The sequence below is a fragment of the Capricornis sumatraensis genome, chromosome 2 (assembly GCF_032405125.1).
Source record: "Capricornis sumatraensis isolate serow.1 chromosome 2, serow.2, whole genome shotgun sequence".
Lineage (NCBI taxonomy): Eukaryota > Metazoa > Chordata > Mammalia > Artiodactyla > Bovidae > Capricornis > Capricornis sumatraensis.
This window is the reverse complement of record NC_091070.1, coordinates 105,011,839-105,026,662: the sequence shown is the minus strand read 5'-3', so window position 1 is coordinate 105,026,662 and position 14,824 is coordinate 105,011,839. Positions and strand designations below refer to the sequence as shown.

Genomic DNA, 14,824 nt, shown 5'->3' with positions numbered 1-14,824 from the left:
CCTCATACCAAACCCAAGCTCTGGTTTCCTTCCTCAGGTAACCCAGACCTCAGTTCAACTCAGCTTTTTCCTCTCTCTTTCTTCCACAGAAGGGGCACTCAGATGCCCAGGACTGGCTCATATGCATTTCTTATATTTAAACTGCTGTGGCATTTTCAAAAGCGCTTCCACATACTCGTCTGAGCTGTACCGCCACTCTGAGACTGGACGGGAAAGTATTTTACAGGCATTGAACTTCACTTTTTAACAGATGTGGACATCACAGTATTAGCTGAATTCTTACTGAGAAGCGCAAGTAGAAACTGCATTTTAATAGGAAGCCTACTCTGCTACCAACATCCTTTCTGGCTTTCTCAATGGGGAAAGTGAAGACCCGTGATGGAGGTGGGAGCACGTGGGAGAAGAGACACTCCCTCGGCCCCTGTGGCTCAGCCTCCGTGGCCTCTCAGCAGGAATACGAGGAGACAGGATGCAGCGGCTGATGAGCGCTGTGCAGCTCCAACCAGCCCGCCAGCCCGAGCCCACAGAGCCTGACTCCAGCAGGCCCCACCAGAGGGCTGGCGGGCTGTTCGGCTGGGGTGGGGGTGGGGGAGCTTGCTTCTTCCAGTGCTTGGATGAGGGGGAGGGAGAGATTGGCGGCCTCTCCTCCCTCTCTGCCTCCACTCTCCCCTCCATCCCTCCTTCTCCCTCCATCCCCACCCCTTTCCCTAAAACCTGCAATGATGGAGGTAGTGAAAAGCAGCAAAGATTGATAATCAGCCTCATTATTACCAGCATTATATATAATTATAGCAAAACCTCACTCATTTGGATCAATTGAGAGAAAAATCAGTCTAAATTCGTGACAAGTTGGCAGATTACTTTTAAATTACAATTTTATTACTTCTAAGTAATACACGTGAAGAGTTTGTGTTTCAAGTACCACAAGCTAATGGTTATTAAGTGGGGATTTTATAAAATCTGCTTTAAAAGATTCTTTTGTAATTAACACCCCGTTAATATGCTAATGAGATTTCTACTATGCTTTCTTTTCAAATTGCTTAGAAACCAATGTAACCTAAAGAGGCTCAAGACTTCCACAGTCTTACTTGCTTAACAAACCTTTTTTTGTTATTTTTCATGAATGTGCAAAAACAGACTATTTCCTGCCATGATCAATTTAATCACCATTCCAAATTAATAATATCACAAATTAGTAAGGCCATGTTGTTTTGGGGTAGAAATTAGACTTTCAGAACTTCAGGAACCACTTCATTTTCTAGAGAAGTTGCATGACTTGATCGTGCAGTCAGGGCAAAAACCCTGGGCCTTCTGCTCCCACATCCAAGCTTATTCCATCCAGAACATATCGCCTTACATTCGTAAAACTCTTTATAATTGTCTGCTGTGTATTGCCATATCAATTATTGGTTCTGCCAGTCAAAAAAAAAAAATGCTTGTTGAGGGCTCCTAACTGTGTACCAGGCTTTCTGCCGCTGTTGTTCAGTCGCTCAGTCGTGTCTGACTCTTTGCGACCCCGTGGACTGCAGCACGCCAGGCTTCCCTGTCCTTCACCATGTCCTAGAGTTTGCTCAGACTCATGTGCATTGAGTCAATGATGCCATTCAACCATCTCGTCCTCCCTGCTAGATGCCACAGATATAGCAGTTCCTTGGAAGCCTTTCTGTTCCATCCAAGCTGCAGTTCAGTTCAGTTCAGTCACTCAGTCGTGTCCAACTCTTTGCGACCCCATGAATTGCAGCACGCCCGGCCTCCCTGTCCATCACCAACTCCCAGAGTTCACTCAGACTCACATCCATTGAGTCAGTGATGCCATCCAGCCATCTCATCCTCTGTTGTCCCCTTCTCCTCCTGCCCCCAATCCCTCTCAGCATCAGTCTTTTCCGGTGAGTCAACTCTTCACATGAGGTGGCCAAAGTACTGGAGTTTCAGCTTTAGCATCATTCCTTCCAAAGAAATCCCAGGGCTGATCTCCTTCAGACTGACTCAGAGTACTTGGAAGGGAAGAAATTCTCCTCATTAGACAGATTAGAAAATTGAGGTTTAGAATGATAAAGGGACCCTTTCAAGCAGTTGTTGTGAATTATTTAAAGACCTAGAGTCTGAGTTTAGTCTGGCACAATTTCTGTCAGCTTCTCTGCACGTAATTAATGGCATTTTGCTCACATACCACCCTTCCTACCCAGGACCAAATTTGAACCTTGCTGGTACAGATGGATATTGTGCCATCCCCAGCATATTGGAGACACAAGGGATTATTGGAGAGTAGGAGCTCCACCAAACAGGACCAGCTGTCTGTTCCTTTAAACCAAATCCTGCACTGGTGCGCCAGGTACCAGCCCATGAAGACAAAGGCCAGGAAGCGCTCAAAGGCATTGACTTACGGTGCCCCCTCTAACCCCTTGTTCCCGAAGCCCTTGAACACCAATTCTGCCCACACCCAGCTCTTGAATCCTCTGTAGCCTCTCTGTAGGCTTCTTGTTCACATTCTGAGGGGATCTTCCTTACCCAGGGATCAAACCCTGGTCTCCTGCGTTGCAGGCAGCTTCTTTACTGTCTGAGCCAAGAGGGAAGTCTCAAACAAATCATCAGTTCAGTGTGTCATTAGTGCGTGCTTAGTCGCTCAGTCATGTCCAACTTTTTGTGATCCTTTGGACTGTATCCTGCCAGGCTCCTCTGTCCATGGGATTTTTCAGGCAGGAATATTAGAGTAGGTTGCGATTTCCTCCTCCAGGGTATCTTTCCGACCCAGGGATCTAACCCGCATCTCCTGTGTCTCCTGCATTGCAGGCAGATTCCTTAACCACCTGGCCATTGTAAAGCCCATGCTCTCCCTAGCCTCTCAGTATGGACCGTCTTCTAAAGATTGTAGTTATTTTAAAATATGGTGAACCATAGAGCAGAAATAGGGACATAGACATAGAAAACAAATGTATGGATATCACGGGGAAACGGGTGGGGTGGGAAGAATTGGGGGATTGGGATTGACTTATATAAACTATTGATACTGTGTATAAAACAGAAAACTAGTGAGAACATACTGCCTAGCACAGGGAACTCGACTCAATGCACTGTAGTGACCTAAATGGGAAGGAAATCCAAAAAGAAGGGAGATATGTTTATGGATAGCTGCTTCACTTTGTTGTACAGCAGAAACTAACACAGCATTATAAAGCAACTATACTCCAATAAAAATTAATTTTAAAATACAGAGAACCGTATCCTTAGTGCAATGTTACCTTTGGGTAATGGGCATGGTATTATTTGTTCTCAGGTCCTAAATACCTAAATTCCTTGGACCATTCTCTTAACCTCAGCCACAAAAAACATCTCCAGAAATAAATCATCTCCAACTGTCCTACAGACTTCAGAGCTTGTAACTGGTTTATATACTCCTTCAGGACAGAGGATGGGTCTGAATTCTTGGTGTCCTACACAGCCCTTGCATAAACCAGATGCTGAGCCAAAGTGTGCTACCTGAAAGATTGACAGGCCCTCCTGGAGCAGTCTGGAATATTCTTTCTCTCCTGGTGATCTCTAACTTTTGCCCTGTTCCCTATGTCACTGGGACTGAGAAAACACAGATATCATGAGCCCCAACCTTTCCAAGATTGCTTCCCCATGACATTGGGGACCAACCAAAGGAGAGACAAAAGAGATGCTGAGTCACAGAAATGCAACCCAGGCAGCCAGCCTAGAAGGAACATCCCAACGTGTTTATCAAGCGCTTTCTTTACTGTTCCTCTGACTTCTTGTAAATGTATTTTGAGTAAAAGATCACAAGCTTTTCCATTTTTTAAGCTCAGATGCTGAATTCTAATATCCCAATAGAAATTTGAGCTTGGTCTTGAATCTGCAAACTCTTGCCCTCTCCCTCGCTCCTTTCTCAGTTACAGTATCTGATAAAGGCTGTGCAATTTGAAGTTGAGGAAACTCACGGGAATACGACTCACTAAGGACACTGGCCTGGGGTGAGGCTATCCTAAAGATTATAGGGATGGGAGGTCCCAGGTCACTGCCCTCTTTCTGCCAGATCTCACAAGTGTCTGTCCTGGAACGATTTGCTAAAATATAATTTTCTGTAACTGGCCCAGAATGGATGCCTTATTAACTTCACTTTGTCAGCCTCTCATAGTGCACAGTCTGACACTTTAAGAACAGGCATGCCTCCCCTAAGAAAAACCTCATACAAAATTTAAGCTGAATATACTACCATAGTCTCCAAGTTTTCTGAAGTAGGAAAGAGAAACCAACTTTTATTGTGTGTTTACAATTTTCCAGCCTTTGTTTTATTGAATCCCTGCACTGTGGAATGTTAACCCTTGACCCTGTATAGTTGGTAGTATTGTTATTTTACCAAGACATGAGGGGAGGGCTTTCTGTGGCTTAGCCTCCCTCCACATTTCTTTCTGCCACCACAGGTGGCCCCCAAGCATGCTCAGGAGAACCCAGTTTGTAGAGCATAAGTAGCCACAGGTCCCAGGCAAGCCCCACCTGCTTTCCCTGGTGTCCTCATCTGTAACCGAGGGGTCAGTTCAGACGAGCTACAAGTCTTTTTCTGGCTTTAAAGATTCAGCTCTTGCAGGGAAGCTGGGGTGGGAGTAGGGGGTAGAGGAGAGGTGAAGAGCTGTTCAGAGCTCGTGCTGTTACTCACTGCTAACTGGGAGACAATCAAAATAGTACCAAAACTTTTCTGGAATGATCCCCTAGGGGTGGGCCAACATACTCAACACAGCACATCCCCATGCATTAGCTTATACGTTTGACCACAGCCACTTCCCCATCACAACAGAAGAGCTGAGGGGTTGAGACAGAGGCCATAACCAGCCACTGAACCAAGACCTGGGTCAGTCTCAAGAGAGCCACCCAAACCCAGGCCTTCTAGAACAGTCGCATCTTAGATTCCCTGGGCCTCTGTGTTTTCTACTTTCCAATAAGAGAAAAAAATAGCAGCTTCCTCCAGGAGCCCCTGGCACCCCAGCCACCCAACTCCGGTGGCTAAGTTCTCTGCAGATACAGAAGCTACATAATGAGGGGAAGGAAGAGGTGGAGAATTTTGATTACTCTTTGCATAATTTCTTCCCCCAGTTGCTATTCAGCTCTCTATCTCTTGGTAAGATTGTAAATGTTTCAGAAAATAGTTTAGACTAAATATACTCCTTCCTAAATCTCATAAACATTTATTCCTTCCTACATAAACCCTAACCACTTACCTCCAGGGTAAGTCCCTATTAGCCACCCACACATTTGTGGAGGGAAAAAATATGTTCTGGCATACACATAAACACACACACACACCCTCCTCCCCCATCCTCATATTGCCCTCCACACACAGACACACACACACACACCTGCAACTCAACCCCTCCTCTGTGGCTATTCTTACGTAAGAAGGGGACTATTCTACACAAGTGGTCAGACTCAGTAGAGTAGGGCTCTTTCAAATCATTAGACCCCCAGGGAAAAAGTGAAAGTGTTAGTTGCTCAGTTGAGTCCGACTCTTTGCAACCCCTTGGACTGTAGCCCACCAGGCTCCTCTGTCTATGAGATTCTCCAGGCAAAATACTGTAGTGGATAACCATGCCCTTCTCCAGGGGGTCTTCCTGACCCAGGGAAGATCTCCTGCATTGCACCCATATTCTTTACCATCTGAGCCACCAGGGAAGACCCGGGCTCCCAGAATAAGCCAGCAACTAATTCTCCAGAGGCCGCTATTGCACCTGAGTGCCTGCTAAGTTACTGTGTACTTTGCTCCTCAAGGCCAGGCGCCTGTGTCTACAGCTGCGAGGCAGTGGCGTGACTGGCTTGGGGTTTCTCATCCCTTCAAGGGATGTGCTGCTGCCTTAGCTCCCTGTGGCAACTCTGTGGCCCACAGAAGTTGTGAGAGGCAGCTCAGCACCGCTTGGACTCAGGACCAGACTGCCTGGCTTCAAAGCCTGGGCTGTGCCATTTTCCAACCCTGGGACCTTAAAATGAGTTATTGCAGCTTACAATGCCTGTTTCCTCGTCTATAAAAGGAGTGTAATGATGATGGTAATAATACCCACTCAAGGAGTTGTCATGAGGATTAAATGAGATGATAATGGTGAAGTGCTTACAATGGTAGTGGGCACTTAGTAAGTGCTACTGTGTGCTTGTTAAATGAAATGAGACAAGTCCCCTCTCCCCTGATCTCCTTTTCACCCTGAGGATTACTGCACAATTGGAAGGGGGATTACAGGATTTGTTCTGCCATCTTCTTAGAGGCTGCAACTGTCTCATCCAGGCAAACAAATCTCTTACTGGGCAGCTGGTAGAAAAAAAGAAGAGAAAGGTTCTTGCCTCATCACATGGGAGAGACCAGAGCTGGGCAAGTGGGCACCTTGGTGGGGCCACTGCAACCTAGCTAGTCTCCACCCTGCGGGCAGTTTGCCCAGTGTCTTGTTCACTGATGGGAGGATGGCTGATATCTGGTAAGCACAGCCCAGACACAAATCCCAGGTGTTATTTCCCAAGGGTGACATTGCTTCCCTAGAGATTCTCAGAAATCACGGGAGCCCTCTGCAGTTCCACTTGCTAATACATAATAGGGCAGAGGTTATACACTAAATCATTTAATATGTGCGGTGCAACTTGCCTCATTGGGGCAAAAGGAGTGAGAGACTGTAGGCTATGTCTGCTTCAGACTTCAGGTCTCCCAAGCACCTGCAGGGGGGTCCTTCTCCCTCCCACCCCCCTCTGTCACCTCTGCAAGTTATCAGGCAGACCTTCCTACAGATGGGGCCCTTACCTTTGCTCAATGTTTCTGCCTCTTAGCTGGCAAATACAAACACAATGGAAAACCTCAGTACAACTAACCCAAATAATTGTTCTCCTCCCTCAGGAATGGGGAGGAAAAGGAGCATCAGGGCAGATGTTTCAACAGCCTAGATAATCCTTCCGCTGCCTCCCATGGTTATATCAACCTCCTCTTGCATGGCCCAGCCATTGCGTTTCCTTTTATCTGAAACTTAATTACACTAAACACCAGAGCCCCCACAATTATGAAATTTTAAACCAGCAATGTATGTGGGTCTTTACAAATTTAATTTTATTTCCCCAGATTCCTAATTCATTATTCTACAGTAATTTTTGATTTTTAAATTAATTTTCATGTTAGTACTTGGGCAGAATAGAGGGGACAAAAATATTAACTTTTATTAAACACTGAATATATAGACAACACTCCTCTATATCTGCTTTTTCAAGCATTTGCACGTTAAATGCTCGCAACCATGGTCTGAGATGGGATTTTAAACTACATTTTAGAGATGAGGCTCAGAGAGGTTCAATATCTTGCCTAAGGTCACACAGCTAGTAAGTAAAAACCTGGGAACCAAACTCAGTTCTCTCTATCTATATAGAGAGATAGAGAGATAGACAGAGATCTTTCATGCTTTTTTCACTGCATCAGATGGAAGGAATGTTGTTAGAAGTTCGACTCAGGGGCTTTTCTAGAAGGGCTCTCTTCCTCAACCCCATATAACCTTAGCCTGGCACTGCCTTCCTTGAGGCCTCAGTTTACTCATCTACATTAAGAGAGGACTAAAGCACTCTTTTGGAGAAGGCGATGGCACCCAACTCCAGCACTCTTGCCTGGAAAATCCCATGGATGGAGGAGCCTGGTGGGCTGCAGTGCATGGGGTCGCTAAGAGTTGGACACGACTGAGCTACTTCCCTTTCATTTTTCACTTTCATACATTGGAGAAGGAAATGGCAACCCACTCCAGTGTTCTTGCCTGGAGAATTCTGGGGACGGGGGAGCCTGGTGGGCTCCCATCTATGGGGTCGCACAGAGTCGGACACGACTGAAGTGACTTAGCAGCAGTAAGGCACTCTTTGAGGTCTCAGGATATTACAATCCCAAGATTCCAGACAGCAGCTCCCAGTGAATTTTGGACTACACCTTCTTTCCCCAGACTGTCTCTCCCTACACCTGTCCACCTTCAATCCTTCTATTCACCCCAACCATCTCAGAGGGTCTCCTTGGCAGTTAAGAAGCCATAACCTCACAGACCTCGAGGGTCCCAAGAATCTCATGGATAGGCATGTTCTTCAGACAACTGAACTCAGGAGGAAAAGGAAAAAGTGCTTCTCAGCTGAGAAGGGGACCAAGATGAGAGTCAGGAAGGCTTTCCACAGCACCCAACTGTATACTGAAGATCAGATGTCCGCTTCACAGCCTTGGCCACCACACTCACTGGGTCACGTCACAAGACTGGCCCCAGTAACTTCAACGTTGTCTTCCCCAGAACGTGTGGCCAGGGTCCCTCACCCATCGGATCCAAGCAGCAACCTCCTTCTGCAACCAATGGTGCACATAACATGCAGTATTACAATGTGTCTGCGCAATGACAAGCTTGCCCAGGACAAATAGGCTCTGTAGACTCTATCTCATGAACATCTGTGTTATGAGCACCTAACTTCATGCTTGGTCCATAAAAACTGCCCAACGCATCCCGAATAAATAAGCAAACCCCCTGGCTTAATGTCTCCAGGACAGGAACCCCATCCGCTTCCAGTGTCCCACTACACCTTATGGAGGGGCGTGCCCAGTGGAATAGACAAGCTTTGCTCCCAAGCCTTCAGATGAATTGCCTATCTGTCCTCACAGGAGGTGGGGAGGGCAGGGACTTTTCAGTCCTCAAGACCTAACAAGAATTTCTCTTTGTCGTGCCTGCCAGCGTCTGCTCTCCCCTTTGGCTACTAAGATTCCAAACCTCCTGCCGCCAGCTGACAAGTCAGAGGCAGTTGGTCAGCTGTTGGGCCCATTTACCCAAGGCTGGGCTACTGTGCTGCTTCTGTCACTGAGTCAAAGGAGCCCTGGGACCAAAGTGCCTGGGTGTGAGGGCAGCCCCTGGGAAGTGCCACCTGGCTGCCCTGCCTGGCTTGGCAACCTGGAGCTCCAGCTGCCTGTTCTCTGCTATGAGAGCCCAGACACCCCCGCCCCCCACCCCACCACCACGCCCAGATCTCGACCCTCAGAATGGAGGTGTTGGCAGTGACCCTGGAAGTGGAATTGGGGGCAGCAGCAGGGGAGGGGACAAGAGGCTATTAGCAAATCAAAAGGGGAGAAAACAGAGGAAGGAAAACACGGCAGCAAATTAAAGCACTATGTTTTCTTTTTTTAAAAAATGCAATTCTAGGGAAATCTGCTTTTAAATAAAACAATCAGTCTGTTGTTATGAAGTATCCCAGGTACCCTTAATATTGGCAAAACCTTTTCCGTCATTTTTTTTTTCTCATGGCAAGCTGGGTACTAGGTTCATCCCAGTAATTTCCTCTTACCTCTTCCATTCTTCACACCCCCACAAACCCACTGAGTTAGAACAATGCTCTCAGTCTACCTTTGTCTCAGACATACTCCCAAGCATGTTGGTTCAGGCTCTCCTTAGAATATCCCCATATCTTCCCATCTGTTCACTCATTCGAATGTGCAAACAGATCCTCACCTACGGACCCGTTCTCTCCCACTCTCCCTCCCTCCCTCTCCCCATCCGTGCCCCTCACTCCTGCCCGCGCGCTCACACGCACACTCACACGGAAACACACCATAGACGCCGATAAACACATATGCCCTCCTTCCCAATTCAATCCTAATCCAGTTATCCGGATCCCCCCATGTCCGCTCGGTCTCTCCAGACGGTCCCGGCGTTGAAGCCGTGTGAAATACTCACCTCCAAAGCCTGTGGGAAACTTCATGAAGTGAGAATAATTTCCATACATGTTGACTCTTCAGTTCATAGTCCTCCCGGACGCGTCTGCTCAGTGGCTCGGCCTCTCCCTGCTCCCAAGCGCAGCCGGGCTCCCTTCAACTTGGGCTAACAAGAGTGGTCATCGCTTCCTAGCAGCCCGGGCAGCTCGGGCTGGGCCAGCCCTCTGGGATTAGTCAGGAATCTGCCTCTCGATCTGAGCGTCCACATCGTGCGTCGAGCCGGCGGTGGCGGCAGCAGCTGGTGCCTGTCAGTAATCACGCATAATGCCGCCGCCGCCGCTGCCACACTGCCACCGCCGCGCTGCCGCGGGAGGCAGATCCTGTTGCTAGTTTGATTAAGTCGGGGCAGGGCTGCTGCGTGCGACTCTTACAGCTCCCGGCTGGTCCCCAGAGGTCCCCACCGGTGGCACGATCTGTTATCTGGGAAGCCAATCGATGTGTGACTGACCCAGAGTAGGTCAGGACAGAGGAGGGGGAAGTGGGGAGGGACTCTTTAGATGTCTTTTCTTTGACTTGCACCCCCCCCAAAAAAAAAATCAATGGGGTTTTATTAAAATGGGTTTCTTCCCTATGGCTTCTAACTAGCCAATGCACTTGGTGCTTGATCTGGGAAAGGAGGTGGGGATGGGGCGAAGAGAGAACAGACCCCTTCATAAACCCAAGATTGGCCAAGAGTGAGGGATCCTCCCCAACTTTGGAAAAACTAATCCAGAGTGGCCCTTAGACTTGCAGAAAGCACCCCCTGCTCTGGTGGCCGGAAGCACTGGTCTGTGCTCCAACGGTCGAAGCTTGAGGAGGGCAGTTAGGAGCCAGAGCTCACTCACACAGGACACAGTACAGGTAGGAAAGACAGACAGGTGGGCCTCCGATGTGTCACTGAAGGGAAGCGTTCACCTTATATACCGCTGTCATCAGGCTGCCTGTTCAAAAAGCGCCACTGAGTCCTCAGTGACACAGAGCTTCTTTGGTGGAACCGGCCCACAGATCATAGAGTCTATGCATCCCTTTGATGTTTGGATCTGTTATACAGATTTCCTGACAAGCCACTGCTCCACCTGTACTCGAACACCTCCAGTGATGGGAAGCTCACTATCATTTCATTCCATTCCATTTCTGAACAGCTCATGAGAAAGTTTTCACTGAGCTAAAATCTATCTCCTCCCCGCTTCTCTGCTCACAAGTTCTAGGCTACTCCTTGGGGCCACACAGGAGAAGCCTGTGGGGTCTTTCACAATAGGATCATCTGCAAATTCGGAGATAAATCTCCCAAGGCCATAATCTACAGTCTCTAGGCATTCTTGTCTCTTTTATTCATTTCACATATCACCAACTGTTCAAGTCTATTCACAATCTATCCTTCTTCTATGAATTACTTCAATTTACGTAGATACCCTTATGGTAGGGAAAGGGGTCAGCCCGACTTGGATACAATACTCCATATATGGTCCAAATCTTCTCCTCATGGTATATGTACTGGGAGGGCAATGGGGGTGCTGTCAGCACACCCACCGGAGGTCAGGGTCATAATCTGAGCTCTGAGGGTTTTCTTCAGATGCAGCACTGCATAGACCGCCAAAGAGGCCGTCAAATCAGAGTCCCATGGTGGGGAAATAAAAAGCAAGATTCACATGGTAGGAGAGCCCGGAACAAAAGCTAAGAATAAAAGGTGAGAGGCAGGAATAGAGTTGGGATGGCAAGAGGGGAGGAGGCCAAGATGGAGGGTCAGAGCAAAAGCAGGTCAGGAAGGAGGAAGAAAGATCAGGCCAGCACTGTGAAGAGTCTTCTTGCCCAGAGCTCCCCTAGCAGGCCTCTGGTCTCAGAACATCAGCTGAGACCCGCATGGACATGACCAGTGAAAAACATACATGGAATATCATTTGCTAAATTGCATTAGCTCTGGGCAGCCTCACATGCTTATTCATGTAGGAATTGATAAATCCATACCCCCAAGTTGTGTTTAATGCACATCCCCCATACCATGCTTGGGCAATTGGTTTGAGAATCAACAAGCAGTATCTTCCTATGTTCCCCTGAAAGGAAAATGTTTAAATTCATCATCCCAGAATTTTTGAGATCCTGCTTCCTTTGTCCAGTGTATTTTTTACTCCTCTCCCCATATAATGACTTCTGAAGATCTGATGAACTGCTTTCCGTATTTTATCCAACTCGTGGATAACAACATTGAAAAGGACATAACACGGACGTCTTGCAGCCTACCACTAGAAAGTCCATTCATTAGTATCTTTGACACTTTGTTCTGTCACTTGCTAGTTTTATGGCTTGGAGAGGCTGTACCTAAAAAGAAAGTACCAATTCAGGAGCCAGTCTTGCTGGGTACAAATCCCAGGTCCATTGCTTATAACCTCATGATATTGGCAAGTTACTAAATCTCCCTGAGCCTCCGTTACCACATAGGTTTGTTGTGAGGGTTAAACCAGCCATGCACGTGTACTCAGCCACCCAGTCATGTCTGACTCTTTGCAACCCTATGGACTGTAGCCCTCTAGGCTCCTCTGTCCATGGGATTCTCCAGTCAAGAATACTGGAGTGAGTTGCCATTTCCTTCTCCAGGGGATCTTCCAGACCCAGGAACCGAACCCACATCTCCTGCCTGGCAGGTGGATTCTTTACCACTGAGCCATCTGTCAGGCCAATACATATTAAACACTTAGAATATGCCAGATATACAGTAAATGTGTAAGCTATGCATGTAAACTATTTTGATGATGATAATGATAATGATGATTATGATGATGATATAGCTCAAAGCAAGTCGATTAACCCCTTGTTTCCCTTTTCTCATCTGTAAAATAATGGAGCAGGGTTAGATATGTTTTAAAATTCCCTTCAACTTTAAAATTCAGTGCAAACTATAAGATATACACACCACTATATTTAAAAGAGATAACCAGCAAGGATCTATTGTATAAACAGGGAACTATACTCAATACCTTTTAATAAACCATAGTAGAAAATAATCTGAAAAGAATATATATATATATGTATGTGTGTGTATATATATATATAGAACTGAATTACTTTACTGTACGTTTGGACCTAATACAACATTGTATGGAGAAGGCAATGGCAACCCACTCCAATACTCTTGCCTGGAGAATCCCAGGGATGGGGGAGCCTGGTGGGCTGCCGTCTATGGGGTCCCACAAGAGTTGGACACGATTGAAGCGACTTAGCATCAGCAGCAACACTATTGTAATTGAACTATACTTCAATAAAAAAATAATAAATCAAATAAAATTTGTAAAAATAAAGTAGAAAAATCCAACGCAAATTAATTCACCACCCATCCATTATTGTCCATTTTCTCCAGAGAGGTATCTGAAGGAAGCATCTCAATGAAGTGCCAACTAAATTTTCTATGGTACTCCTGTCAGAGAAGGAAATGAGTTGCTCCAACATAATTGGCTTTTTGGTGAACAGGTGCTGGCAAGGGTTCTTCCAAGTCCTCCAAAGGCATCCTTTAGCAAGCTCTCTGTAGAGCCTTGTCCAAGGTCATTGTCAAGATGATCTGTTGGCAGTTTGTGGTGGACTCTGCCTTCTTCCCCTTGTGCTAAATTAGGTGTACTGCCTATTTCCTTTCCTCCCAGAATAAAGACCAGATTCCTTAGTCTGGCATGGAAAGACCTCACCATGCCATCTCATCCTACCTTTTGAGCTTTACAGAGGGCAAATGTGCTGGTTCAGTTATGTGAGGCCCCCACTGTCCAGCTGTGTGGTCTTGGGCAAGCTCATTTATTCTCTGGGAAAACACCCACACTGCCAACCTCACTGAGGTTTCTGGGTTTGATTTTGTTTTATGGATCAAATGTGATGAGAGCTGTGCATGCACTTTGGTTTAGTTTGGGGTTTTGTCTGTTTGTTTTATACTAAGAAGTTCTATGCAAACAAGGAAGTCCTATTTTCTTGCTTGTCTTTCTTCCCTTTCTCTGATGGTCCCTTCTGCTCTGGCTAACTTGCTTGCTCACTGCGGGAGCCCAATATGCTCATTCCAACTTCTAGTTCATTGCTCATACCCAGTTACCATCTCCCAACAAAATTTTTCCACATAAACACTAAAACACACAATAGGTGCTCAATAACTATTTTTGCATTAAAAAATGCTTGATATGATTAGACCCCAAATATCCCAGCCTGCTGTCCTTATGGGTTACCTTCCATCTGGTTTAACATTCCATAACAAGCCATAAAGTACTAAGCCTAAAGCACAAAAAATATGAATGTAGCTTTTCTTTCTAATCCACATTTTTTGCTTGGCACCACTGTGCCTTGTTTAAGTTCGTTATTGGTATAACAACTTTATCCTGAGCTAAGCCCTTCTCAGATAACTCTGTGTCTCACTCACTCCAGTGTCTCCAGCTGGTCCTGAATTTTCACTAGGATGTCAAATTAAAAACCAAATACTCAGTGTCCATAGTGGGACTCACCAAATCCATTCATGAGAATTCTGAGCTTACTTCTTGTTAAAGCTAATTATTTTTTCTCCTTAAATGATATGTTCTGCTTTTATGAAAGCCACTTGTGCCTTTGAATAAATGAAAAGGGCATGTGTTTTCACTAGTATGTTCAACACAGACTCAATGTAACTTCTTATATTCACTCTGGTAATGAAAGAATATAGATTTAACATTGGTCTTTATTTTTCTTTTTTTTGCTTTTGAGTAAATGGTGATAGAAATAATAATTTGCAGTGAACACAAATGAAAAGCCAAAGTTACTTATTTGCCAATTGCCGACATTAAATATAAGATTTAGACACAAATATCTCCACACTGATGTTATGGATTAATATTTTTATCTTTGTATAGTACTTTACCTACATGACTGTATATTGTTTCAGTTATTTTCCTCAATACTGAAGATAAATAGGGCAGGTTGTATTATCCCAGTTTTATAAATGAGGAATTTGAGACCAAGGCTGTGACAGCAGAGAAGGAAAAATAGCTACTCTAACAAATTGGATTTTGGATGTGGTCTCATAGTTAGGTAGTGACAGAAATGAGTTTAAACACTGGGCCCCAACTCTGACTCCTAGCCAATGTATCTTGCACCAGACCATAATCTTTCTCTTAT

At 45.9% G+C, this 14,824-nt stretch overlaps 1 protein-coding gene across 1 annotated transcript in view; it reads right to left on the bottom strand.

The window, feature by feature from the left end:
• Positions 1 to 9,744, bottom strand: part of RXRG (retinoid X receptor gamma) — a 52,372-nt gene extending 42,628 nt beyond the window's left edge. The window contains exon 1 of the mRNA XM_068964841.1: positions 9,696 to 9,744. Within this exon, the coding sequence (XP_068820942.1) occupies positions 9,696 to 9,744 (49 nt within the window). The remainder of the gene's footprint in view (positions 1 to 9,695) is intronic.
• Between the last annotated feature and the right edge of the window lie 5,080 nt (positions 9,745 to 14,824).